Source organism: Pseudonaja textilis, chromosome 2 (assembly GCF_049901715.1).
Source record: "Pseudonaja textilis isolate UNSWEBS1 chromosome 2, rPseTex1.2, whole genome shotgun sequence".
In the NCBI taxonomy this organism is placed as follows: Eukaryota; Metazoa; Chordata; class Lepidosauria; order Squamata; family Elapidae; genus Pseudonaja; species Pseudonaja textilis.
Window position 1 is genome coordinate 70149773 of NC_141991.1, and position 27509 is coordinate 70177281.

Genomic DNA, 27509 nt, shown 5'->3' on the forward strand with positions numbered 1-27509 from the left:
TATCCTATAATTTAGGAATAGGGGAACTATTGGATGAAAAGGGTGAACTTAAATCGATACAAAATCTAGAGGAACAACGTCTAAAGATGAATTGGTTTTCATATGCGCAAAAGCACTCAAGGTATGATGAAGATTCTAAAGCAGAGGGATTTTATGATAAAGAGACTGATCTAGATAAGATTTTGACAGGTACCGATGAAAAGGTGATTAAAAAATTATATGGTTATTTACTGGGAATTAAGCTAGAGGAAGAACAAGTTAAAGAAACTATGATTGTTTGGGGGAAGAATTTTGGATATGGGATTGATTTAGAGAAATGGCAAAAACTATGGTCGCAAAATTATAAAATGACAATGTCAACAGCTTATAAAGAAAATTTGTATAAGATGTTTTACAGGTGGCACTTTCCCCCGACAAGGATAGCAAGAATGTTCAAGAATAAATCTGAAAAATGCTGGAAATGTCATCAGATACCTGGCTCATATTACCATATGTAGTGGACTTGTGAGGATGCTAGAAAATATTGGACTAAACTCCGCATGTGGTTGGAAAAAATGACAAAGAAACACATAGATTTGAAACCGGTGGTTTTTTTATTGGGAATCTTACCAGATACATATAGTAAAGACTTGAAATATCTGATTGTAAATGTATTAACAGCGGCTAGGATTGTATTTGCTAAAAATTGGAAAAATGAGAAAGTACCATTGCAGGAAGAAATTATCAAGAAAATATTGGAATGTGCTGAGATGAGTAGATTGACATTTGAAATTAGAGAGCAAGAGGACAAACAATTCTATAAAATTTGGGACCTTTGCTATCAATGGTTGGATGATAAAATATAATAATAGAATATTTAGAATGTTAGATAACAAGGAATATCTTTGCTTTTCCTTTTTCTTTGTTACTTGACACCATATCTATAAAGTGTTTTTAGGATAGATTTGGTATGATTATATGATTTGTTATAGAATAAACTACCTAAATTATAGTTATCTCATAAAGTATGAATGAATAGAATTATAGTCAAATGATTTTCTAATAGTGATACTAGGATATATAAGTTTGGATCGATAATATGAGTTATTATGTAATGTAACTGTAATTGACTACGAAATGAATGCACAAAACTGATGAACCAACCGACACACTGTTTATATATATTTATGGAAGAGAGCTGATGTTTTTATGTTTCGTTTGTTTTGTTCGTTTTTAAAAAAATCAATAAAATTGTTTTCAAAAAAAAATATCTTAGTTTTAGAAGACAATTTAGGTGGAGCAGGAATTGAGGAAGCATTGTTCTAAATAGTAATATTGCCATAATATGATGATATATAATTTCCCCAAGTTAAAGTAATTTTTAACCCTCTTCCAATTGCTCTATGTATATTATGTGTATATTATATGTATACTATGTAAACATAATACTATATTTACCTGTTAGTATTATATTTGATTTGATTTTTTAAATTCTGCTTTTATTACTTCATAACTTAAGATGGCTTAATACTTAATACTTCTTCCTCCAATTTTCCCCACAACAACCTGCAAGGTGGATTGAGCCAAGACAGTAACTAGCCTGGTCACCCAATTGGCTTTGATGCTTAAAAGAGGTGGAACTAGTTTGATAAAGTAGGCAATAATATAAGGAAATTAAAATGATTTGTTACTACACTATTTAAAAGATCACAAAACTATTTCATTAAAGATACTGTTATATTATTTCAACATTTGCATAAAATGTTAAGTTTTGTGACAAATTCTGAAACCTCAAAAAATGAACCCCCATTTTTATAACACTCAGTAACTTAGAAGGAAGTTGAGTTGTGATTACTTCCACTTATTTATTGATTTAATTTTTATAGTTGATTTTATTTTTTACAAATCTATTTTGTAATATATGCGTTTATTTTTCAAGTTTTATATTATTAGTATTGTGTACTAGATGTTTTAATTTACTGGATGGTTTTATAAATTGCTAAGAATTATTTGAATACAGCAACTATTTAGGTAACACATTTAGTAAAATAAGTAAATACATAAATAAGATTGTTTTTTTAAAAAAGCACTTACCTGCACATTGCTCCATGCAGCTTCTCCTCTACCTTTCACACATGTTTCAACTCTTAGTGGTGAACCGAGGGCCCCATGCTTTGTATCTACACAGAGACCAGTCCCTACATTACGGATCTGAGAAACAAAATCAGAGATGAGGGCCATATAATAAGCAGCAGCTTCACTTGATGAATTTGTGATGCAATTCTTAAAAATTTAAAAATGCATCAAAAAATATGTATGCCAAGAAAACTGCAAGTTCAGGCTTTATACAACCTTAAAAGTAGCAAGAAACAGGACAGAGTAGATTTACAACTGAAGTGAATGACTGACTACATTTATTAAACTGACATGAATCAGAAATATCATAGAATCATTTATTTTTGAGCTGTGGTGGCACAATGATTAGAATGCAGTATTGGAGGTTGACTCTGCTTACTGCCAGGAGCTTGATCCTGATTGGCTCAAGATTGACTCAGCCTTCCATCTTTCTGGTAAAATGAGGACCAAGATTGTTGGGAGCAATATGCTGAATCTTAAACACTTAGAGAGAGTGCTGTAAAGAACTATGAAGCAGTATATAAGTCTAAGTGCTGTTGCTTTTGCTTTATTTCAAAACAGCTCTTGGGGATGACCTATAAGTTTTGATAACTCTCCTTTAGACTTTTTAATCTCTTTAAGATTACTCCTTCCCTCAAAACGACGCTATAGAGCACCAGAAGAAAGACACAAGTAAGCCATCACTCTGCTAAATAAATAATTCCCTCAACCCTGTTCAACTATTACAAAGTCTGCATTACTATTACTGTTAATCACTCATCACCCATCCCTTCCCACTTGTGACTCTATGACTGTAATTTTGTCACTTGTATACTTACGAATTATATTGTCTGCTTCCTAGTATGATTTGATTGCTTATTGTACCCTAAGTGTCGTACCTTATGATTCTCGACTCTTGACAAATGTATCTTTTATGTATACTGAGAGTATTTACACTAAGACAAATTCCTTGGGTGTCCAATCACACTTGGCCAATAAAGTATTCTATCTATGTATCTATTACAATTGAAGTTACTTTCTGTCAATTCACTCCTAACTAAACCTTCAAAATCTTTCTTCAGTTCCTCCTCCCTGCATAATTTAAAGAGAGAGAAAGAGAAGAGGAACCCTGTATTACTGGTCTGAGGGTATTCTAATATCCAATCATCATATAAACTAATATAGCAGCTTCCTGTTGACATGTATTGTTCAATTCCTATAAGTAAATCTGTAACACTGAAATTAAAAACACATGCATTAAAACATGTTGACCAGCCTTTGGGAATGGAATGAGAGGGACCAGAAATTCTGTGGCTATTACAGTATCTGCAACCATATGCTAAAGTGTAGCTAAATGGACTGAGTAACTTGAATAAACTAACCTCTCCCCAGGCAGCTGCTGGAGGTTCCACAGGTGGATAGAACTTTCCCAAGTCCCAAGCAACTTCATTCATAAACCACTTGAAACTTTTGCAGTTGAGTTTAATTCGAAGTTCTTTCTGAGCAGTCACATCCCCTGCAGACAGATGTCGATATTCAGGTCTCCTTTGATAAATGTATTCTGCATATTCGTCCATCCACACTTCAGCTACCCGTTTCAAGTTCTATAAGATTCCAATATTTTAAAATGAAAATAAAATAAAAAATAACTTGATAAATAGGAAGGAAAGGAAAAATTTAAAAATAGCTAAAGATAACAGACAAGATCAGAACTAGTGATAAGCAACTCTTCTCTACTTCTTTACTATTGGCAGATACAGGAGACTGACTATGGTAAAAAGTTAAAAAGGTTAAATAATGTATTTTAGGTAGACACTGATCTCACTACAGTATTTGGCTGATATATACATTATCAGCTTGACTCAAAGGCAACTTCATTTTGTATAATTCAAGAAACACTATTTCGCAATAAAATTATAAGACTGAGTAAATGCACTAAAATTGATTAAAATTTAATATGGAACTCTTCAATAGATAAAACATTTTAAAGCTAGGCTTGTAATATAGGAAGTCAAATAAGGGAATGTATAATAATTTTTTAAGTTATTAAAGGAATTTTCCCATTACTTCTTTTCCCACAAGGGGGAGCCTCTAACCACACTTTAAGATATGTTAATTTTGAACAGGAAGTAATATGTCTTTTAAAATGAATATTCACAAGTTGAAAAGGAAATCTTGAATTTATAGTGAGGTAGTGACTAAATTTCTCATTGAAACGTGTTTTCAAATATTGTAAAAACTGGTAAGTTCTTCATTTTAGCTGTATATGTGAAAACTTAATAATGTTATGAATTTTGCATACATTTTAACAGCTTTAGACCTTCAAACCTTTTACTAATGCATTTTCCTTTACTTTCCTATCTTCTGCTTACACGGACATGAATTTTTAAAATAAAAGGCATAGGAACAGGCTTCTTGTGTTAACAATAAATTTTTTTACCACAGTTCAAGTGGATGATTTTTTTTAAATGTTCCATTGTGAAGATCTAAGAACAGCACAGCAGGATAGCTTCTTACCCTAGCTAAGCTGACTCCTGTTGGAACCTTATAAGGGACATATTTTCTATAAATGTGACCAACTCGAGAACAAGGGATATCTTCCATGCGACCTCCACACATCCAGACCTGTGAAATAGGAGAAAGAACATGTACAATTTTTTTTTACTATGATGGCAATCAAAGCTTTTGAAAGCAGAAATAATTCAATTTCAGCAAAATACACTTAGACCTTATATATTGTCCTATACCCTTTAGATATGAACCATATCTAAAGTATTTAAGACAACAGTGTATTATAAAGATATCAGGCTATAACACCTACCCCTAAACTAATTGGAAAATAAGGTTTCTAATGCACAATTTGCCTTATATCTTATGTCAGTTTATCTCAAGAATACTGACCTTTTATATACAGGAAAATTCAATCATCTAATACATGTTTTGTAATTCCCAGCATATGCATGAAATGTCTAATTGAGGGTGAAGGTTCGTTCTCTGAGTTTGTGGGTAGGTTTCTGTATGTTTCATTACTAGGCTAGGTAACATCTTCAGCTGAGTTTAGGGGATCTCAGTGTTCTTCTGTTTATAAGGGCTTTGTGTGGTCAATGGATCTTGTGATAGAGAGGTCAGGTGTGCGTGTGTTGTTAAGCAGTGCAGTCACATAGTGCTTTGCTCAACAACAGAATTTCTGGTACCAACCAGGGTTATTAAGTGAGGACTACTTGTACTTTTAATTAACAGTTAATTGCTTAATGATTAGGAACTTATCTAACTTCTATTAGACAATTATTTTCCACTTTTGGCTTGACTAAGGCCCAAGATTACTAGACAATTATTACTTAAAGGCTGGATGGACTTTCTTTGGTTTTATGTTGTTTTAGAGTTATTGATTCTGTGTGTGTGTGTGTGTGTGTGTGTGTGTTTAAAAAAGACATGTAAGCCACCCAAAGCGATTGTGAATTGGCTGGCCCATAAAATGAACAAATAGCATACTGACAAATTTAATTCTGAATTTAAAATTGACCCTCAATTAGCTTGACTAATACTTGAAGTTATCATCCCAGTATTATCCACATTTGATTAAGAAATTTATTATTCCTGAATCTTTTTCAACTCTGCATGAACATTCTTTCATACTTGTATGGATGTAACTTTTGTTAAGTCTATGTCAGTGCTTCCCAAAATATTTTCCTTCATTACCAAAACTCCTTATCGGAAAGTCTTTTATATTCAATGTAGGTAAAACACTTTAAGACAATTTTCCCTATTCCCCTGTGTGATTTGATAATGGGTTTTGATGTTGTTACCCAAAGAGAAAACACTTTAACCCAAATTTGGGTAATTTAGCTTCATTTGGGAAGCACTGATCTAATTGAAGAAGAGCTTTTGTTTTGTATATTCCTTCCAATAGGCTTAAATTATATTTAAATACTTTGACTAATAATAGCACACTTTAAAACAGTTTGAGTGTGTTGTTTTATAGAATATAAACATGCATTTATTTATAGACTAAGGAGCTACAAAATTATTTTAAAGGTTGTCTGCTTAAGAATATGGCAAACTTTCCAATGAAAGTCTTGTTAGTTGGCCGATACTGAAATGTTGAAAACTTCATTTTGTGAGTTTTCATTTTGCAAAAGAAATTCAATAGTTAGCTGTCCCTGAAGCTATTTTATGAATTAAAATAATATTTTGATATTAATAGCAATAAAAATGTAATACTAGCTTTGGGAGATAACAGCACTCTTATGTTTTAAGTAATTCTTGAATGCAAATAGTATAGCCTTTAAGATAGAAAAATATCAGAAATAGATAAACTAGTACAAAAACTTTTAAACAAGCTTGAAGAATGCTGCTTGACTGCATGTTTATTCGTTCTGCTATCACCAGTTGTTGTTTCCCATTAAAAATCTTATCCTACATAATCTTATATATGTTCGTTTTATTTAATATTGAGGTGAACTTTTCTTTTTGAAAATCGAACATTTTATACTTTATCCAATATTTCATACGATCTTTGAAATGTGGACCGCTACATTTTGAAACACATTATTTGACCATTTTAAAGCCTGGGAAAAAATGCTAGAAATTATTAAAATAAACTGAGTTGATTTTCTCCTTAGGTTGTGTTTACAATTTGTATTTTTCAAGTTTGAAAATTCAGTGTAGTTAAAAAAATCCTTAAGATGATTCTTGTAGGATCAGGTTGGAATGAAAATTATTTATTTCTAGGTCTATTAATGTCCCAGCTGATGTTCTTAATTCACATTCGAAGTATGTAATTTAAACAAAGAAAAACCCCAATATTTGGGAACATAAATTTCAGAAATAAATCCTATATACTGTGTTTCCCCAAAAATATGACCAGGCCTGCAGCTGAGAAATAGGCTCTGGATTGACACGCAGCCTCTGGCTTCCGTTTCGTCTTCAGATGCCTTCTGGAAAGCCCTCTGTAGCCAATAAAAGAGCTTCGGATCGATCCAGAGGCCATTTGTCAGCTGCAGAGAGTTTTCCAGAAGGCTCTAACATTGAAACAGAGACGGGGCGGGGGGGGCAATGTGCATGTCAATCCAGACCTCATTTCTTGGCTGCAGAGCGCTTTCCGGAAGGCTCTGATGGCAAAATGGAGGCCGGGGGTGATGTGTGTAAGCTGCAGCAAGCAGTCGCAGGAGAAGTGGGCCTGCAAGATGAAGCAAGTGTGCGAGACCTGGTAAGCAGGGCAACTCCACCCTCCTTCCCCACCCTAGCTTAATTTTTACCTGTGCGCCTTGCTCCACCCCCTGCACTCCGGGGTGGACGGGATCTTTTTGGGGGAGGACTTAATTTTAGTGCATGGATTAAAAACATAGAACCTCTTTTGGGGGTGGGTCATATTTTCGGAGAAACACGGTAGATCCACAATTCATTTGTGGACAATAGTATTGGAGATACTGGGTGGTTAGGGAATCTGGTGTATAAAAATATAACTTATGCCCGTAAGCATATATCCATTCTTTAAAAATAAAAATGGCCTTTGGCTGTGGTCAAGATAATAACCTCCCACCAAAAAAATGCAGACTAGTAAATTGCATCTTGGGGTTTATGTCTTATTTACTAAGCTTATATGCGTCTCCAATTTTAACTATGATCAACTTATGGTGCTACAAATAGTAAAAGGATCAAAACAATCCACACAACACCAGTAATACCTGACAATGGGGAACAGCTCTGAAATATATATATTCTGGAGATGAATACATGCACCCACACATATATGCACACATACGTGTGTGTATGTGTATGTGTATGTGTGTGTGTATTCATCCTCCAGAAAGGACCAAATACAGCTGCTCAGACCCAAAAGCACATTGAAACAGTCAGGTCTTATTTGCTTACAGAAAGCCAGAAGAGTTGGGGCTAGTCTAGTGTTGAGGGGAATGTTCTTCATAGAAAGTATGCAAACCCAGAGATGCTGGCTCTTAGGAATCTTCCAGGTGGCATTCCCTAGAGGTCAAAATCAGACAGTGCCTCCTCTTCCAGAAGGTAATAGTATGTAGAAAAGAGCTTGGGACACAAAGGGAAGAGCCTCAGCCAGAGTAAAATTGAGATTAAATGGAAACTTAGCTTGCAGAACAAGCCTGCACTTAAACACCTGTCTGCCATTAACCTATAAATAAGGTAAATTATTTATAAGTTCATGGTAAAATATTACAAATCTCTTTTCTTCACTTTTAACTAGCTAAGCTCCAAGTTTTAAAAAATGGTTTCTATTGATGTAGTATGTACTGTATAAATATAATTTATAAAAAGCAGGCTTCCTATTCATTTTTATTGCTGTTTTGATTCATTTTATTATCAACATTTTTGTCTAATGACAAATTTCATTACAAGAAAATGAGCAGCTCCTTAAAAAAGGAACCAGTGGACATGAGTATCATGTTATATTACTGTAGAAGGAAAAAAGCAAAAGGCTGAATTAAACATTACTGAACAAGATAATGAGCAAGTATCAGACAAACAGTAATTCTTGCTATAAGTCCCCTTTGATTTTACTTTTCCATGAGGCAGCATGCTATTCATGAAGCATTCAAAATTAATATTCTATCTCACAAAATTATTTGTGCCTCATAATCTGAAAGCTATCCTCAGACAATATATTGGTCATTTTTTGACATCATTTCCTTTTTACACAAAAATAAATATTACAAGGTAGTATTGGATTCTATTGCAAAGCCGACAATACAAGAGATAAATACAATAATAGCAGCCCCTCTCTGAAAGTTTAGGAAATATAAATGAGCAGGGTGGACTATTTTTTAGCAGTTTTACTATAGCCGTTGTACTAACTGGCAAAATGGCATGTAATTCTTTAATTTTGTTTTTAGTGCAACTGACTATAGTTGAATGCACAGTTTTCTAGTTAATTATTCTCAAGTAAAATTAAAGTTTTGAGGTCTTCATACAAGGTTAAGCTGATGTATACAAGAACAAGAATCAAAGATGGTAAGTTGATATATCTTGACAAGAAATTATAAATCAGGGTAAGGTTGCAAGTCATAGTTGCACAATAACTGCTGTTCTGTGTCAATGTTTCCCAACTTTGACACTTTCCAAAGCTGCCAGATTTGGGAAACAGTGTTCTACTTTACTATGTGGTTTAGAATAAGTCATGCAACATAATGTTCTTTTTTAGCCACTATTATTATTCAAACCATCTTTTGGAAGGGTGAGACCAGGAAATTGTCTTTACCTATTTAAAAGTCTAGGGACAGATCTTTGCTGTATGGAAACCAAAGTGAATAGCAAACAGAACTAAAGAATTTATTTCTCTTGCTATATATTGCCCAGTATTCCTCGTGAAGGCAAAATAAGAAGAAAAAGAGAACATGACTCTGGTCCATTTGTTTTTCTTATATTAAAACTGACAGATTTTTTTTCCTAATAAGTGTCTGCATTAAATAATATGAATTCTAGCCCAATTTGCTCCAATTTTCCTATTTTTCAAAAAATAATGATTCTAAGATTATTGCATTTGTTCCATAGATCACAGGACATATAGAGGAAGACAATGGACACGCACTCCTTCCTTCCTTATTTTCCAGAAGTCTCTCAAGACTTTGCTTTGTCATTAGTCTGGGGCACTCAGGGGACCCGTGAATTCTTGAGGTGGTTCCACTGCTGATCAAATTTCTAGTGCATGCCTTTTTTAAAAAAATGGTCTAATGTGATTGTGTTTGACATATTTATTATTTTATACTTCTTTAGATGTACCCCACCCAAAGTGGGCTCTCATATAAATTTGATAAACAAACAAACGTATGTTAATACTGATTTCTCATTGGGTGTATGGTTAAGGAAGAAATCAAATTAACAGATAACTTTCCAATATATAATATTTGAAATGTATATAGAGCAATCTTCAATGATTTTGTACATAAATGCTGTAGCATTATGATTTAACCAGCAAGCTGAGCAGGATCACCTGGAATAGGTATCCTATGCAAATGTTGATATTTGGTGAGTATCACCAGCTTTTCACATAACTAAGATTTTTTTCCATTTACATTTGAAATTACTGAAAGGATTATTCCAGAATTACTTCTTCCCAAAAATCCTTATACTTTTTATCCAAAAATCATTTCACATATAAAAAGGGGGGGATGTAAACCTTTCATATTTTTATTTCATTTAAACATTTTTATTTCTGCAAAGTAACACGTTGCTGAGATGTTACAATGTTTGCTTCAAGTATAAATTGCCTAACATAGACATCTGAAGCAACTTTAGAGAAGAAGGCTATACTTGGTTTTATTAACAACTTTTTTTTTATGAAGTATACGAAAATCAGTTCCATGCAAAATCAATTCTAAGAGCAAAAATACACTGACTGTAACAAAAAAAAAGGATGTGTTAACACAACACACTTGCACAGTTAAGCAACTGTGTAAAATGTAAATGCAATTATGAATGCACTACATACATATTTGCTTAGTTTATGGTTCACTGTATTGCGTAAGTCTAGAAAATGTGAACATTTGTGTTTTGTGAATCCAATCTAAAAGTCATTAAGCAACAATGTGTCATCAGAGACTATATGGGCATGTTGATAACTATTAACAGTTATCATAACAGGAGAAAGTGATCCATGAAGAGATTGAGGTCTGGCTGAAGATAAACATTAAATTGTAATGTAAAAAACCCCCTAAAACTGTTTATTACAAAAATGTAATAAGAAGAAAATAAAAAGAATGATGACTTGGAGCATCCTGCCTTAGGCCTGGATATCTGTGGAACTGCCTATCACCAACATCATCTACCACAAATATATATTCTTGATTATATTTTTGACGGGAGTACATCAAAGGTAGTTTAAGAAATAATCATGATAATGATAGCCTTTTTTTGACTCAGACTTTCAAGTATCTATCTGTCTTCATGCTTGTAGTGAGTTGTACCTTATGATTCTTGACTCTTGACAAATGTATCTTTTCTTTTATGTATACTGACAGCATTTGCACCGAGACAAATTCCTTGTGTGTCTAATCACACTTGGCCAATGAAGAATTCTATTCTATTCCATTCCACTCCATTCTTCACCACAATAATGGAGGGAATACCAACAGACAATGGAAATAATATTGGAAAAACCAAGGTAATTTCTGATAATAATCATAGTGATTGTCAGCTGGAAGTTTTGTAAATTTCTAAGTGAAAAATGAGTTGATGGCAATAAGTTTTTTCCCCTTCTGAAATGGATGATATACACTTGTGAAAAAACAGCAGTGATCAAATTCTAAGAAGATTGTTTTTGTTCCTCATCACAGATTCCTTAGGAGTGGTAGGAATCTGACTTGGAAGATGGATGGTCAGTTTAAGATCTCAACATTACTTTAAAAAGATAGGCTGTTTCACTAGATGTGAGGACACATGTATGTGAACAAAATGATTAAATATTTTCCTTGCAAGCTTGGGATTGTTATTGTGTGTTAAATGAATTTTGCCACCTATCCATCAACATTTACATCCACCATGTGAATTTAAAATAATTTTTAAAAGCAACATTAACTCAATAATCCATTAGCACACTCTCTATTTAGTCTTTGCCAGTGGTATTTTATGATAGAAATTCCTTTGTTATCTCCTCCCCTGGTAGTTTCCAGAGATCTTGAACAGAATGAGCTACAGTAGGGGTTCAGACAAAGGCAATTGTGGAAATTATTTGTATGATCTCCCATTTTAAACAGAACTATGGGTGGATCATAATAATAAGAGTTTATGGAGATGACCTACCAATGAAGATAATCCTGACCTACCTACAGTAGTTGAGTCTTTGGATGAAGCAATAAGTTGAGAGAAACAATACTGGAAAGTCCATATATCAAGTAATCATTGTATATTAATGCTGTTGGGTAGCTCATTGGGTACCTGAAGTAGTTGATTACTTTGAGGTTCTTTGAGGACCTGGAAGAATTAAAGTGTAAAATGAATGTGGTTTCAGAAAGTGGAACTGGATCAAGCTACTAGTAGTCTATGTAAGATTTGTGATTTTCTTGAAGATGAAGATGAACTGTAAGAACTGCTATTCACTTGATAAAAACTGGTTCAGCAGAAAGGGTCAAAGTTAGTACTTGGTACTAGTAGAAAGAGCTGTCAGTTACAAAAGCACTGTAGATGCTGACAAATGAATTCTTAGAGAGAATTTTTAGAGAGAAATGGAAATTTGGCTCTAAATACAGATGGCATATTTTCAATTGACGTACAGTATTTGTTCTGCTCCCATTCAAGTTTAGCTTTGTAATATGCAACTAAACAAATACACATAAATATTTAAACTTCCTTCTGCTTGTTACAATCAAGTTATAGATTTTAATCTTTAAATTATTTTTCTTGGTTCTTTGTATCCTTATCCATTTGAACAATATCATGCTATTCATTTTCCTGAAGGAAAGACTTGAATTAGATTTTTATCCAATTTTTATTACTTTATAAGGAACTCAAAGTGACAAACATACTTAATATTCTTTCCTCCTATTTTCCCCACAAGAACAACCCTAAAAGGTGGGTTGAGATGAAAGAAAGTGACTGGTCCAAAAAGCTAGCTCTCATGACTAGAACCTACAGTCTCCTGGTTTCTCTTCCCCAGTATATATAAGGAAATAAGATGATTCCTAAAGGCATCCACAGCCACCATGAGGTACCTACATCCGACTAGACATTAAAGCATTGTCACAACCAGATTCTTCCTATTGGGTCTGTAGGTCCCCTGACATAATTCCTGCATGCTTCAATGAGGATTCTATTTCAGTAGGAATGAATGATATTTAAATACATAAACTCTAAATTAGGAGTCTTTTGCCATTCCAAGTGCAATACAAATATTACCTTTTGGAACTGAATGAAAAGCACACAAAAAAATAAATCTTAACACTTATTTAAAATTAAAAAAAAAACAATTTTAAACCTGTATAAATAAAAATAGAGAAATGGATTAAGTGAAGATATATATTTGAATAAGACAGAAATAAAATATTAAAAGAGAGGAAATAAGGAAGGGAAGAAAGAAAAGAAGCTGCTTGGAAAAAGTAGATAAGGATTTAATTTCTTTCCCTTCTTTATACCGACTTATAAACATTAAGATCCCCCACCTTAAAAACCATACTATGGGGTGTAAATCTACTTTTTATTTTCAGTAAAATCAAGGGCTCAGAATCACCTCTGTTCAATAGCGTAGCTATTTTATGGTGTCTTATTCAGATGTTATCACTTTGCAACTAAATTCATAAGTCATTCTCCACTCAGTATAAAGGATGCAGCTGTAGAGGTGGTCAACACTATAAACTATCTGGGGGTGCAGATAACTAACAATCCGTACTCCACGTCATCCTTAATGAAGTGTGCAAACCAGTGAATGCATTTCCTGCATCAGATGATGATGCTTGCTTCCCGTTGTTCAGGATACTGCTTATAACTGCTATGTGCTTAGAGCTCAAAACATTGTCAGAGACCCTACACACCCATTTACGGTCTGTTTCTGTTGCTCCCCTCTGGGATCGCTAAACTCGCAAGATTCGTTTTTCTTGCCATGTACATGTATACATCCGGACTAGACTGTGTTGTTTCTCTGTGTCATACAATATATGTGGGTATATGCATAATTATTTATTTATATATATTTTTGTCCTGTTTAGGTAGTGTCTATTGAAGGTGGTGACACTTTGAGCTGTATGCAACAAAATTTCATTTTAATGTATGCTGATTACTATCTGTTTAAAGTGATAATAAAGTTATTCTAAGTTTACATTCATTTCTTTCTTTCTCTTTTTCTTTCTTCCTTCCTTCCTTCCTTCCTTCCTTCCTTCCTTCCTTCCTTCCTTCCTTCCTTCCTTCCTTCTATCTTCTATCTTCTATTAATGTATGATTATTTTTAATCTTGACTAAATCAAGTTTGAAGAGGAAAATGAACATTAACTTACTAATAAACATAACTTACCCTAAGGAGAATGTTAACTAGGACAAATACCTGAATAAGTTGGCTTAACAAACATTGCAAATTTGGTCTTTAAAATACAGCAAACATTATTTTGGAAGTTGTCCAAACTTAATTTATTCTGTTCTTCAGAGGCCAATTTTTTTGTGTCATTTTATATGTCAATGAATTCTTAAGACAAGATGATGGAGTTTCATAGTTTAAAAAATAAGTGTGTTTTGGACATTCTTATGAAGAAATCTGTTATAATTTCATCAAAATAGTGACTTCTATCAACCACAGTTGAATGCATTAATTGATCTTAATTTCTGAAAGTATACCCTTTCAGTTAAATGTCATTTTCTATTGCACAAAGGAAGAGAAATAGAAAGACCTTAACTGAGATTAATTAGAGTGAACATAACCCACCATAAATTATCATTTCTGGCATCAAATAAAACTCTTTGAAATATTGTGTGTAACTAGTCAAATGATTAAAGTAGCTTTAGTTCCTGAATATCAAGCAGTGAATACCTACTCTAGCATTTCAGAAACAAAGAACTTTCCCAGGCACTGTCATCACTCGTGGAAACACCTGTTTTAGAAAAGGTCCAACTAGAAAGGATGAATGTTGTTTGTACCTCTCCCACCGAGAATTACATTGTTATACCGTTTCTTTATACACAATAGAAAAATGGATAAATGGAACCAAAGGGGAAATAAGAAACCCCCAGTATGTCTTTAATACTGTTTTTGGAGATAAACAATGGGAAGAACCTTTCATTTATTACATGTTAATTGCCAAACGAATGTAGTTTGATAGAATCCTGACAACACTAAGCAGTTTTTATTCAGAAAAGCTATTCAGACAAAACAGAAGACAAGAAATTGTAATTATCAAGGGAGCTACATGTTGTTGCTTTAGTAAGATTGAATTATTTACAGTACAATGTTTTTGCTAGTCTCCCATTGGATTCATACTGAAACTGTCTCATTCAAATGGATAAAGGACTTATTAAAGTAGACATACTAATAATTTTCTGAGGTAACCTCAAACATAGAGAAAAATAAAGTAATATTTGTAAAATATTTATATTCTTAGTTAAATAATGATGTTTGTCAAACCAATAGTTAATCTTTAGTAACTAATCAAATAGGTAAATAGTAATTTCAAAAACAAATAAATTTACAAATCACACAGACGAATTCATCTATTAAAATGTTTATCTGGTGATTAATTAGTTCCTTTCCAAAGCTTTTTATGTTTAATGTAAAGCAGTGATAAGAATTAAACCATTTGCTTGGACTTCCAGTTTGAGCTTCTTTGGCGACGGACCAAATCACAACCGTGCACGGTTTCGATCCGTGCTCACTGCCGGAGTACCCCGAGCCAGCTGGATTCGGGGCTAAGCCATCCCGTAGAGGTGGTGAAGAGGGGGAAGACCACCAGCAGGGTCAAGGAGAGCCGCATCTCTCCTCCTCAGCTGGCCATTACTCCCTTTCCTGAAGGTGGTTTCAGTGGTCAGAAATGGCCACCTCAAAGAAGAACTCAACTGGAAAAGAATGTGCAGGAGGAAGATAAGAAGAGAAAGTTTGAGTTGACCGGGTTAAACTGAAAAAGCAACAACGTAAGGTACCCTGGAATTTGAACTATAAAAAATAACATTGTTCCCAAAGAAGACTTTGAAGCAGCGAAGTAGAGAGGGAAGGGAAAGGATTTGCCTTTTTTTTTCTTCCCTTCCTTATACTGACAGCTAAGAGATTTAAGTAAGAAATTGACAAAAATCCACTTTGACATCAATAGGCATTTAAGCTGAAAATAAAATGTCAAAGGGATAATAAAGACTTTTGGATACTCAAAAACCTTTAAAAGCAGGAAAGGAGAGAAAGGGAAAGAATAAAAGGGCAGGATCTGGAAAAATGGAGGAGACTGCCTGGAACTAAAAGGAATTTACAGTGAAACCTTAACAAGATTCCTAAAAGATACATTCTAACTGAAACTTTGTAACAAAATAATAGAACCCCAGGAAGAGAAAGTGGAAAAAAGAAGCAAGAAGAAACAGCTTTGCATTACTTGCTGATTTTTGGATTTTTGGCTATTGGATTTAAATGACTAAAACCAATTTGGGTGGTTGGAGGTTTTTAATATTCTAGAGGAGTCTGGTCTTTGCAATAACTTCCAAAGAAGAAAGAGAGCAACCGATGATTTTTTGTGCTGTGTTTATAACTCTCTGGAGCATCTTTTTATCCACTGCAGAGCAACCAGCATACCACACCATTACACAGTACGCCAAAATGCTCTTGATGGTAGAACGGTAGAAAGTAACCACCAACTTCTCACCCAGGCCATTCTTTTTCAGCAACCTCAGAAAGTGCAGGGAGAGGCTCTGCTTCATATCTATTGAAGTCTATAATCAATTCTTTGGTCTTTTTGAGGTTATGACTTTTGCACCACAAGACCAGTCTGAGAACCTCTGACCTATAGGCTGTCTTGTCTCCTCCTGATATGAGTCCCACCAGCGTGGTGTCATCTGCAAATTTTATTATAGAGTTAGTGGGACAAGAGGGAGTGCAGTCGTAGGTGTACAGTGAATACGAAAGGGGGATCAGCACACAGCCCTGGGAAGAGCCAGTGCTGAGAGCAAGAGTGGAGGAAAAATAGCTGCCAATCCTAACAGTTTGGGGTCTGTTAGTAAGAAAGTCCCTTATCCAACAGCAGATGTGAGAGGAGAGGCCCATTTCCAGCAACTTCTTAATCAGTATATCCAGAATGATGGTATTAAAAGCTGAGCTGTAATCAACGAAAAGCATCCTTACATAGCTCCCACTATGCTCCAGAGGGTCCAGTGCAACGTGGAGAGCCATGGAAATAGCATCCTCTGTGGATCTGTTATTCTGATAAGCAAACTGGTATGGGTCAAGGGTCGATGGGAGGCAATCCTGTATATATTTTAAGACCAGTCTCTCAAATCACTTCATGATTATGGGTGTGAGATCTACTGGTCTATAATCATTTAAAGTATCAGGAGAGGGCGTTTGGGGAACTGGAATAATAATGGAAGTTTGGAGGCAAGATGGAACAATGGCGTGTGAGAAAAAGGTTAAAAATATTTGTAAACACACCTGCAAGCTGGTCAGCGCATGCTTTGAGTACCTTCCCAGGTACCCCATCAGGGCTAGCGGCCTTCTTCACATTCACCGCTCTAAGCACCCACTTCACATCATACTCTTGTACTGTGAACAGCTGAGTACCGGTGGTTTGTAGAGGCAGTGTGTCCGAAGACCTATTCAGTTCAAATCAGGCAAAGAAGCAGTTCAATGCTTCTGCCAGTGATGCATCCTTATTAATATGGGGTTGCTGCCCCTGTAATTAGTGATGTGTTTAATTCCCTGCCAAGCCTGCTGTGGATCACTATTTGTGAAGTAGTCCTCAATCTTCCCTTTATAGTCCTTTTTTGCCTCCGTAATGCCCTGCCTCAGTTCCACTCTTGCCTTGTTATACCAAACCCTGTCCCTAGACCTGAATGCCATATCACGTGTCCTGAGAAGTAATTGTATATCCTTGTTCATCCAGAGCTTCTGGTTTGGAAAAATCCAGATGCGCTTATTCACAGTAACAGTATCCACACAGGTAAAGATGTAAAACAGTACAGTTTTCGTATATTCCTTCAAATCCTCTTGTTCAAATAAATTCCAATTAGTATTTGAGAATAGAATAGCTTTATTGGCCAAGTGTGATTAGACACACAAGGAATTTGTCTCAAGCTCTCAGTGTACATGCAATTACATTATTACAAAGAAATAATCATAATAACAAAGGATAACAATCATAATAGTGATACTAATAGAGAAGGTAGTGGAACAGATAAGAAGGATAAAAGTAATATAGAAATACTACATGGAAATATACTAAGACATAAGACAGAAATTAAGCATTCAGCAGAGTGATGGCACAAGAAAAAGAACATTGTGTCTAGTTGTTGAGGCATGCAATGCTCTATAGCAGTGTCTCAAGGGGAGGAATTGAAATAGTTTATGTCCTGGATGTAAAGGATCAGCATATATTTTCTCAACCCTCTTTCTGACTCATGCAGTATACAGGTCCTAATGGACAGCAAGCTGGTTGAAATAGTTTTTCTGCAGACCTAACTATCTATTGAATATCTGTACCAAACCAGTCAGTTATAGAAGAACAAATCACAAACTAAGTATTTAAGATATTTACCGCTTATCCACGTTTTGTTAAGCATATTACCCAAACGAAATACACTCTCTGTATGCTGTGTCCATTAAGACATCAATAATACTTTGGCTTGGAAACAAGAATAAATTATTTAATACTTTTTTTCTGTAGTGATTGAGTACACAAAATTCTATTCTTACGTGTCAAATCAGAACTCAGTTGGCATTTAAAATAGTGACAATCCCGATATACTTAACGAATTTAGCCTGATGTTTATGTAAAATATTTAGTTTCAGGAAAATTGACCTTTCATATACTAACAATCAGATACTATAAATTAGGAGTCACTGGCAATTCAGCAGTAGCATTAGATTCTTAACAAGATTTTTAATTATTTTAACAAATATTTTTAAATTGCTTAAATTCTTCTTTTTTCAATAATTTTATAAATATAAAGACAATATTTTTTTACCAAGTCATACTTCATTAAATATATTATCCAATATCTTTTCAATAACTCACCTTAAATGATATTTCATACTGTTCTCCTCCCCATATTTCTAGGCCTGCATCATATCCTCCAAGTTCCCAGAACCATCTTCTATCAACTGCAAACAATCCTCCAGCCATAACTGGAGACCTTAAGAGAAAAATTAAACTCCATATTAAATAAAATCTGCCCAAAATACATGCAAACTCTTAACATTGCATTTTACTATTTTTTTTACTTCCCACTTTGACTACTTTGTGCTTTGACTACAGTGTCATTTTATACTATGCAGCAACTTCTGGAACATGAGAGGAACTTTGAAGGAAGTCAAAGAAACTCTAGGAGTCTGATTTGTTAACAATCTGATGCCAAAGAGATGCTAAAAAATAGGCTGGATGATTCTTGCACTAACAGTTTGTCAGCTATGAGAGTCTGTGGCATCATTTTCTTCCCATGGTAGAATGGGTAAAGACTGTGCCTATATGAGGATGGAAGTTTGTTCCTTCTAACTTTGGTACTTGTAAAATGGAGCCTTTAAAATACAGAGCTGAGGCCAGAAGACTTAGAAGGAAAGGAAGAATGACATCTCATCTGAAAACACGTGTGTTAAATACATCTAAAACAAAACTTATTAAAATGAAGGAAAGAAAAAATGTAGAACAGTTATTGGTTAGTTGCAAACAAATGCAGAAAAACCAGTCGCATGAAGTATGAAATGAAGAAAGAGGGAACGTAATCAAGAATTCTTTAAGCTGTAGAAGTCGTTGAACAAGTTCTATGGAGGTGCACACCTACAGAAACTAGTGTTCAGAATTTTTTCTATAAGAAAATAAAGTTCCCTCAGGGTAAATCTATACTGTTCTTTTTTTTATCACCACTCTTTTTGCTTTTTTCTCTAACAGTTTCATGCAGAGAAAGGATAATGTTCAGACTTAATTCAAACCAGAGCAGTATACATAACTTTGGGAGATCCCTCAGAAAACTGGTATTTACTGATGGAAGAGAAGGCCATTATGTTTCAGAAAAGTAAAAAATGCAGTATAGCAGAAACAGCAGAAAACAGAATGGCAAGACCATGTATTCATAAAGCAGAGAAGCAAGCACTGAATCTGTTGGAAGTCTGTTGCTATTCTCTGAATATAGAGAATTAGGGCCCCCTGAACTTTCAAAGAATGAAGGACATAATAAATTGAGAAAATTACTGGAAAAAAGAAAAAAATTAACAGCTAGATGCAGTTCAAATTTATTTTATATTAAGTGTATGTGCACATAATATATAAGGTCTGTTATATAAACATGTGTTATAATGTGTGTAAACTGTTGGTAGAGGGCCAGTTTAGTGTAAAGGTTAAAGCATCAGGCTAGGAATTGGGAGACTGAGTTCTTGTCTTGCTTAGGCACAAAGCTGGCTGGGTGAACCTTGGGCTAGTCCCTTCGTCTGAGCCTTAGGAAGGAGGCAATAGCAAACCACTTCTGAAAATCCTTGCTAAGGAAACTGCAGGGACTTGTCTAGACAATATCCAAGAATTGATATGATTGAATGGAACTAAAAAAAAGCTGCTGGTCCCCTCTTAGCATACAGAATTTGCTGACACAGTAGTTGGAACTGCAACAAGGAATGCAATTTTCAATATAAATATTGGAAAATGAAGTAGATGACAACATAACTGGCAATTAAACAACTGTAGAGGTAAAACTGTAAGATTAAAATATTTTATGTTTAACATTATTTTACTACATAAAATAAAACATAATTGTACTTCCAACACTGTATATACAGGCAGTCCTCAATCATGGTTTAAAAAGTTACTATGAGACCCCCCCCCAATAACGTGTCCTTCAAGTTATAACTGCTGCAGCCCCCCCGTCACATGATCACATTTTGGGTGCTTGGAAACTGGCTTGCATTTATAATCAGTTGCAACCTCCTGCAGTCATGTGATTTGTGACATTTTTACCGGTTCCTGGCAAGAAAAACCTATTTAGGAGAATGTATTACTTAACAATCACATGGTTTGCTTAACAAGCACGTGATTTGCTTAACAACCACTGTGACTAACTTTATAACCATAATAAAAATGGTTCTAAAATCAAATCAGATCACATGATGATCCACTTAATGATTGCATTGACTTACTATATGACAAAACCTCCAGGGAGCTCTGTTGTGTTTGTTATAGGAGGACTATCTCTATATGGGAATTGAAATTACTGTATTTTAATAGTTTGGATAGTAGCAAGAAATATTAGACCTTTATTTTTCAAAATTCCCCTCTTACAAGGACACAGACTGTAGCTGTAGAGGTAGAACTCAAATCAAGGGAATTAGAAGAATTGTTAGTGTAAGTATCTATACCTGAAAACCAGGCAGCATGCAACAACGGTACCCATCACAAATGTACATTCTTTTTTTTGGTAACAAATTTTATTCAATTTTTCACATTAAAAAAAAAATCTCTTTTTAGTGGACAACATATTTCCGGGTCATCACCTTTACATACAAATATGACAGCAATTATACATCCATATATGCATACTTAATTCTATTATTACCTTTTCCATTCCAAATTTCAGTAAGGATTAATTCATTATTATTTTTATATATATATTATTTACACACACACACACACACACACACACACACACACACACATATATATAATTCATTATTAATATACATTAATTCTAGCCTCTTTCATTAATCTCAATCGGAACATCTTTTTGTTTCATTTCAGTTATTTAAAATATAATCCTTTAATATTTATTTTAAAAATAAAGATAAAGATGTGTGTATATAATAATAATAATAATAATAATAATTAATAATAATAACGATGGTTACCAATGTAATTTTTTTAATAGTCTATATTAACTTATTAATTTAGTTGGTTCTTTAGTCTGTCATATTTTTTTTCTTTAGTGTTAAAATTTGTATTAATCTAGAATTTATAAAAAGAATGTGTAATGGAAAGGGAATATAATAGACAAATGTACATTCCTGATAGTATGTTCTTGACTGGAGTGCATTCTTGACTATAGTAGAAGAAGCAATAATGACAGTGACAGTATTTTTGACACAGACTTTCAAACTATTTGTCTTGATGCTTAGCACAGTATAATCTTCACCCCAATAATTGAGGGAATACCAACAGACAATGGAAATAATGTTTTTAGAGACAAAAACCACGTCTGATTGCAATAGCACTTAAATTTACATGCTGCTTCACAGTGCTTTACATCCCTCTCTAAGCGGGTCCTCATTTTACTGACCTTGGAAGGATGGAAGGATGAGTCAACCTTGAGCTGGTAAGACCCGAACTGCCAAACTGCTGGCAGCTGGTGATCAGCAGAAGTAGTCTGCAATACTGCATTCTAACCATTGCGCCACTGCGGCGCTTCAAGATACGGATACAAGACTTTTGAAACAAGTTTGAAAACAGATGATTTTGATAACTGGAAGGGGATGTTATTCCAAGGAACAGTAGTCTATGATATAATTACATGATTTAGTTTGTCCATTTGTGATTGACCATCTTTTATCTTTGTTGATTTCCTTTTCTTTTCTTTAGGGGAGAAGAAAGAACATCTAGCAATTATATCTGTCTGAAAACCTACAACCTCTTAGCTTGTTAAGCAAGTATTCACTTTGTCTCATGAACTTACTCAAAAGGGTCACTGGGATCAGGTTTCTGTAATTCAGGAGGAATTGGGATTCGCTTATAATACATCTCCCAGTCAAAGGCTCCTCGCATTGCATCTCCAGCTTGTGTTTCATAGCCAAAATGGTCATGATCAATGACATCAATCATTGGACAAACAATAGTTTTGCGATTTCGAGCAATGCGGTCTGGGGAATTAAAAAAAAAAATTTATACTTTCATTTGTAACAATATAACGCACTTACAGAAGAACATAAAAAAGAATCTTAGAAAAAAAAACTAAGGCAGTCCTTGGTTAATGATGCTGATTGGACTGGAATTTCTATCACTAAGCAATGCGGCTGTAAAGCACAACATCTCAGGCTTGCATTGCTTTGTGCAATGATCCTGTCAGTTCCCAATGCTGTCATTAAGCAAGATTTGCAGATGGTTAACTGAGAATGTGGGTGCTTGTCAACCGATTCGCACTTAGCACCAGTTGCCAAGCACTCACAATCATAAGATAACCATTTGTAACCTTCCCTTCTGGCTTCCCCAGAAAGTCAATGGGGAGGCTGGCAGAAAAGGTTGCAAATTACTGGAATAAGTGTCCCCAACCTGTGCCCTCTTCCTCACCTCCTCATGTTTCCATTGGCTACTCACCGACCCTGTGCATTCTTCAACCCTCACTGTATCTCTCTTGCAAACTCACACACCCTCCCCAACCATCCAGTGTTGTCATGCATCCTCTTGTACCCTCATACATCCTTGACCTATATGGTGCCTCTTGCACATTCCCTTGCATCCTCTTCAATCCTCCCTCTATGCTTCCTCGCTCATATTCTGGTCACCTCCCACATGGATTACTATAATGTGCTTTACACGGGCCTACTCTTAAAGAATATTTGGAAGCTTCAATTGGTACAAAATGCCATGGAATTAGCAAATTATGCGTGCACCTAGATTTACACACATTACACCTCTGCTCTACGAGCTGAATTGATTATCAGTTTGTTTCCCAGTTCAATTCAAGGTGATTTTTAAGCTTTATAGCTTACACTGTATTGTAACTTAATATTGTATTATAAATATCAATATACAGTAATGTAATGATATAACTTAGATATTAACTTTGTAACTTATAAAGCCCTACATGGTATGGGGCCAAATTACTTAAGGGACTGCCTCTCCCCAGTGACATCAGGTCCAGGAAGAAGATTGTTGTGGGTTTCATCCACTATTTCATTTGGTAGGATACTGGAGGAGGAACATTTCTGCTGCTGAAGTCAGGTTGGCCCTGATCTGGATGGCCTTCAGAAGGGTCTGTTGATTTGGCTTTGCCATCTGGTATGGGGATTAGTGAGGAGTGTGAAGCCCATAATATTGTTCCTTTCTCCTGGTGATTATGCTGTATAGATTTTAATCATTTTACTGTTTTAATGTTTGCATTTTGTATGGCTGGGTTTTTTGTGGCTATATACTATAAATCAAATGAATAATTGTGAAAATGAGATGTTACTGAAGAGCAGCCTTCAACTGAGGGCAAAAGAAATAATTGATTATCCTGGTATTCACCATCCCCTGAATGGGGAAAACATAGTAATTTGAATGCTAGAATACCAATAAGTATGTGGATATTGTAATATTAATTAACAAAATCTTATTCTACCACCAGAAGGCTTGGATAGTGTCACATCTGGTTGTTCAGAAAGGCACTACATCTGCAATTGATCATTCAGAAATGATTTCAAATAGGATTCTTACCTAGAAGGGGTGACAACCAGTTCACATTTGCTTCACAGTGGGAATCTAAGAAGGTAATAACATCTCCTATTGCTGCAGAAGCTCCGAGCATTCGAGTCCTTATTAGCCCTTCTCTCTTCTTGGTTCGAAGAATCCTAACCTTCGGAAAATGGGCCATATAATCCTCCAAGCGCTTTTTGAGATGTTCTGCGTGGAACAAAATGAAGATAAAAGATGCATTAAAAATGAAACAATGAAGTTTAAAAGGGGGTTCTACCTCAGCTTTAGAAGCTGAACAGCAACAACATAAAGCTGAGAAAATGTAGGTAGTCCTCAACCTCTGACCGTAACTGAGCCAGGCAAGTCACGACAGTTAAAAAACGGGTCATGTGTCCAAGTAAATTTGATGACTTTCTGCAGTGTTTGTTAAGCAAACACCATGGTCATTAAGCAGTTGTTCACTATAGAACACTTTTACAGGGAAATTGGAATTAAATGCCAGTTTGGGCAAAAATGCTGTATAATGTGGTCATATGACTGTGGGATGCTGCAAATGGCAATAAAAGTAGGCCATTTTCTGAGTGTCCAAAATGCAGTTATATGACTAAGGGGGACCTCCAACTATTGGAACTTTGGAACTGGATTGCAAGTACCTTTTAGGGGGTCTATTGTAAATTCAAACACTCACTAAGCAACTGGTTATAAGTTGAGGTCTACCTGTAATCAAATAATCTTTTAAGGGTAAGGCTTGTACCACTAAGCATGTGTCATTTTAAAGATTATTAGAAAGCATAAAGGCAGAAGTGATCCTATAATAATGTGTATTTGTACTTCCAAATTGTTTGATAAGATTTCTCACCAAACACTTAACAATTTCAGCAGCAATTGAATAGAGAGCAAACATTTTTTGGTCTGAAATAGGCTATAGAACAAGAAAGAGCTGATACAAATGTCAAATTGAGTATAATCTCAAAGTAGGATTGTGTTGAGATGACTATTTAATTTGTTCATAAACAGTATGGGCAAGAAGAAAATATCTGATGCCAAACTCTTTAGGACAATAAAATATAAAAGAGAGTTCAAAGAATTCCAAAAGGGTCTTTCCAATATGGATGAGGGCATAAAAAGTTAATTATTTTTTGCAAAATATATACTTATCAATTCCCTTAATAGCTCTGGGAGTCTCTGGTTATTATGAAAATAGGCATTAAAACTTACATGTATTTTTGTAATTCCCCTAGGTGTAAGTTATGCATAGTTTGGTGCAAGTAAATGCAAAGTAATGCAAAATGTCCCAGAAACCACATGCTTCACATATATTCATGGGATCTGAACTGAAAGTAATTGAGCAAGAAAGGGATTTTGGAATCATGATGGATAGTTCAGTGAAAATGTCACTTCACTGCACAGTAGCTGTAAAGATATAAATTCTAAGCTTGAAATCATTATGAAAGGAACAGGAAATAAAAAGGCGATATCGTTTTGCCCCTATATCAATCATATATTCCATAGCATGTGGAATAATATGTACAGTTCTGTCAACCATATCTCAAAAAGATTAATGTGGTATTGGGAAAGGTTTAGACAATGTAACCAAAACAGTTAGAGGACTTCAGCAGCTATCTAAGAGAAAAGACCACAGTGATTATGGCTTTTTAATTCAGAGTAAAGGTCAGTAAGGGGATACAAATGTATATTAAAATGTGCATCATTTGGACAATTGAGAGAAGGAATTTTCTCCTTCTCTTACAATGTTAAAAGTGGGGTTATTTATTAAAACTAAATGGGAGAAATAGTTAAAGGAGGTGCCTTTTATACAAACATCCACAAATAATGCACAATTAATCTATGGAACATGATATTATAAAATTAGAAAGGTAACTGAATAAATTCATGGAGAATTGGGCTACCAATGATCACTGATCTTAATGGCTGTTTGCTCATGAAGGTCTACTTAAATATGAGCTGCTGCTGAATAATAGAAGAAAAGGAATATAATTCTTCTTGTCAACATTCTATCTATCACATAGAACATGGGCTATATGTGTTCTTGTCCTGATCCAATGAGATTCTTAAACAATACTCCTCAAAATTAGAAAAACCATTTACTATGTTAAATTACAATATATAATTCAATACACAACTGCCCATGAAAACACACATATAATTATCTAATTCAGAAATTTTGATTCTTCATGGTTCATCTGTTTTACCTAATTCTACATGTCTTTTAAAAAAAATTTAAATTCAAGTAAATGTTTTTCTTAGCATTAAAAAACGAGTAAGTGTGGCACATAAGATGCATTAATATTTAAAAAACAACAGAGCAAGCACTCTAAACCCAACATTAAAATGTATTCTATGTATTACATGTGCAAAATAATTCAGTATATACCATTGCTTTGGCTGAGTCATGAATGTATGAACAAATATAATATACATTGGATGTACCTCTATCACTGAAATCATCTACCAGCACAATCTCAGCTATCAGTTCAGGAGGAGAGCGATTGAGAACACTGTGCACTGTTCGAAGAAGTGAGGACCATCCTTCATTGTGGAATGGGATTATTATACTGGTGTTGGGAAGTTGTTCCAGATATAGCTTGCTATTGCAGCTTAAAGATGAAGAGAATTACCATCTTGATCAGTATTTATAAAATACTACCACTGCTCCAGCAGCTAAAGAAATCACTTCTATTATCTCATGTAAATATTAAACATCCAGTTTACTAGCAGCATATTATTTCAATTCATAAAGAACGATTGATAACCGTGGAAACTGGTGTATTTACACAATATCTTGTGTTATTGAATTTTACCCACCACCAGCAATCTGCAAAATTTTTATCTGAAACACCCCATAATGACTGCAAATTGCTCCATCTCAAATATGGAATAGGCAATTTTGAATATTCAGACTACTTTTATCTTGAAAGAGTATTTCAAGTAAAATATGTTTGTTTCACACTTAAAATAGAATGTTTAAAATACAAATAGGTGTGTTTCAAACATGAAACTGTTTACATTAATTTTTTTGCGTAACAGTAGTTGTCATGCTACTAGATATATTTAATATATCAACTGAAACTAACTTTGACAACAAAAATGTTAATGTTAGCTGGAATGGCATTTAAGGGAAAATGCAGGAAAATAAATTATAGAAATAAGAAAACTCATACTTCCAACCAGAAGAAAATTCTATACTTACTTTGGATGTCGTATATCTGGTAGAGAACGGTTTAAAGAAATTTTATCACTCACAAAAATATTAAAACCATTTTCCCTGTATGCCTGGTCTACTTGCTCAGCATCAGTCATAGGATATGGTTTTCCTTGTTCTCCATTTCCTGCAGAGATAAGCAAAGCAAGGAGTAATCTTAAAATATTCCATATCTTAACTGCACAGATTTAACA

At 34.5% G+C, this 27509-nt stretch overlaps 1 protein-coding gene across 1 annotated transcript in view; it reads right to left on the reverse strand.

Annotated features, from left to right (window-relative positions):
- Positions 1–27509, reverse strand: part of GALNT10 (polypeptide N-acetylgalactosaminyltransferase 10) — a 62457-nt gene that overhangs the window by 11362 nt on the left and 23586 nt on the right. Inside the window, exons 3-10 of the mRNA XM_026696653.2 lie at positions 27304–27442; positions 26544–26710; positions 24114–24299; positions 22375–22558; positions 18744–18861; positions 4612–4719; positions 3477–3698; positions 2074–2190 (exon numbers count right to left, since the gene is read on the reverse strand). Of these exons, the coding sequence (XP_026552438.2) occupies positions 2074–2190; positions 3477–3698; positions 4612–4719; positions 18744–18861; positions 22375–22558; positions 24114–24299; positions 26544–26710; positions 27304–27442 (1241 nt within the window). The remainder of the gene's footprint in view (positions 1–2073; positions 2191–3476; positions 3699–4611; positions 4720–18743; positions 18862–22374; positions 22559–24113; positions 24300–26543; positions 26711–27303; positions 27443–27509) is intronic.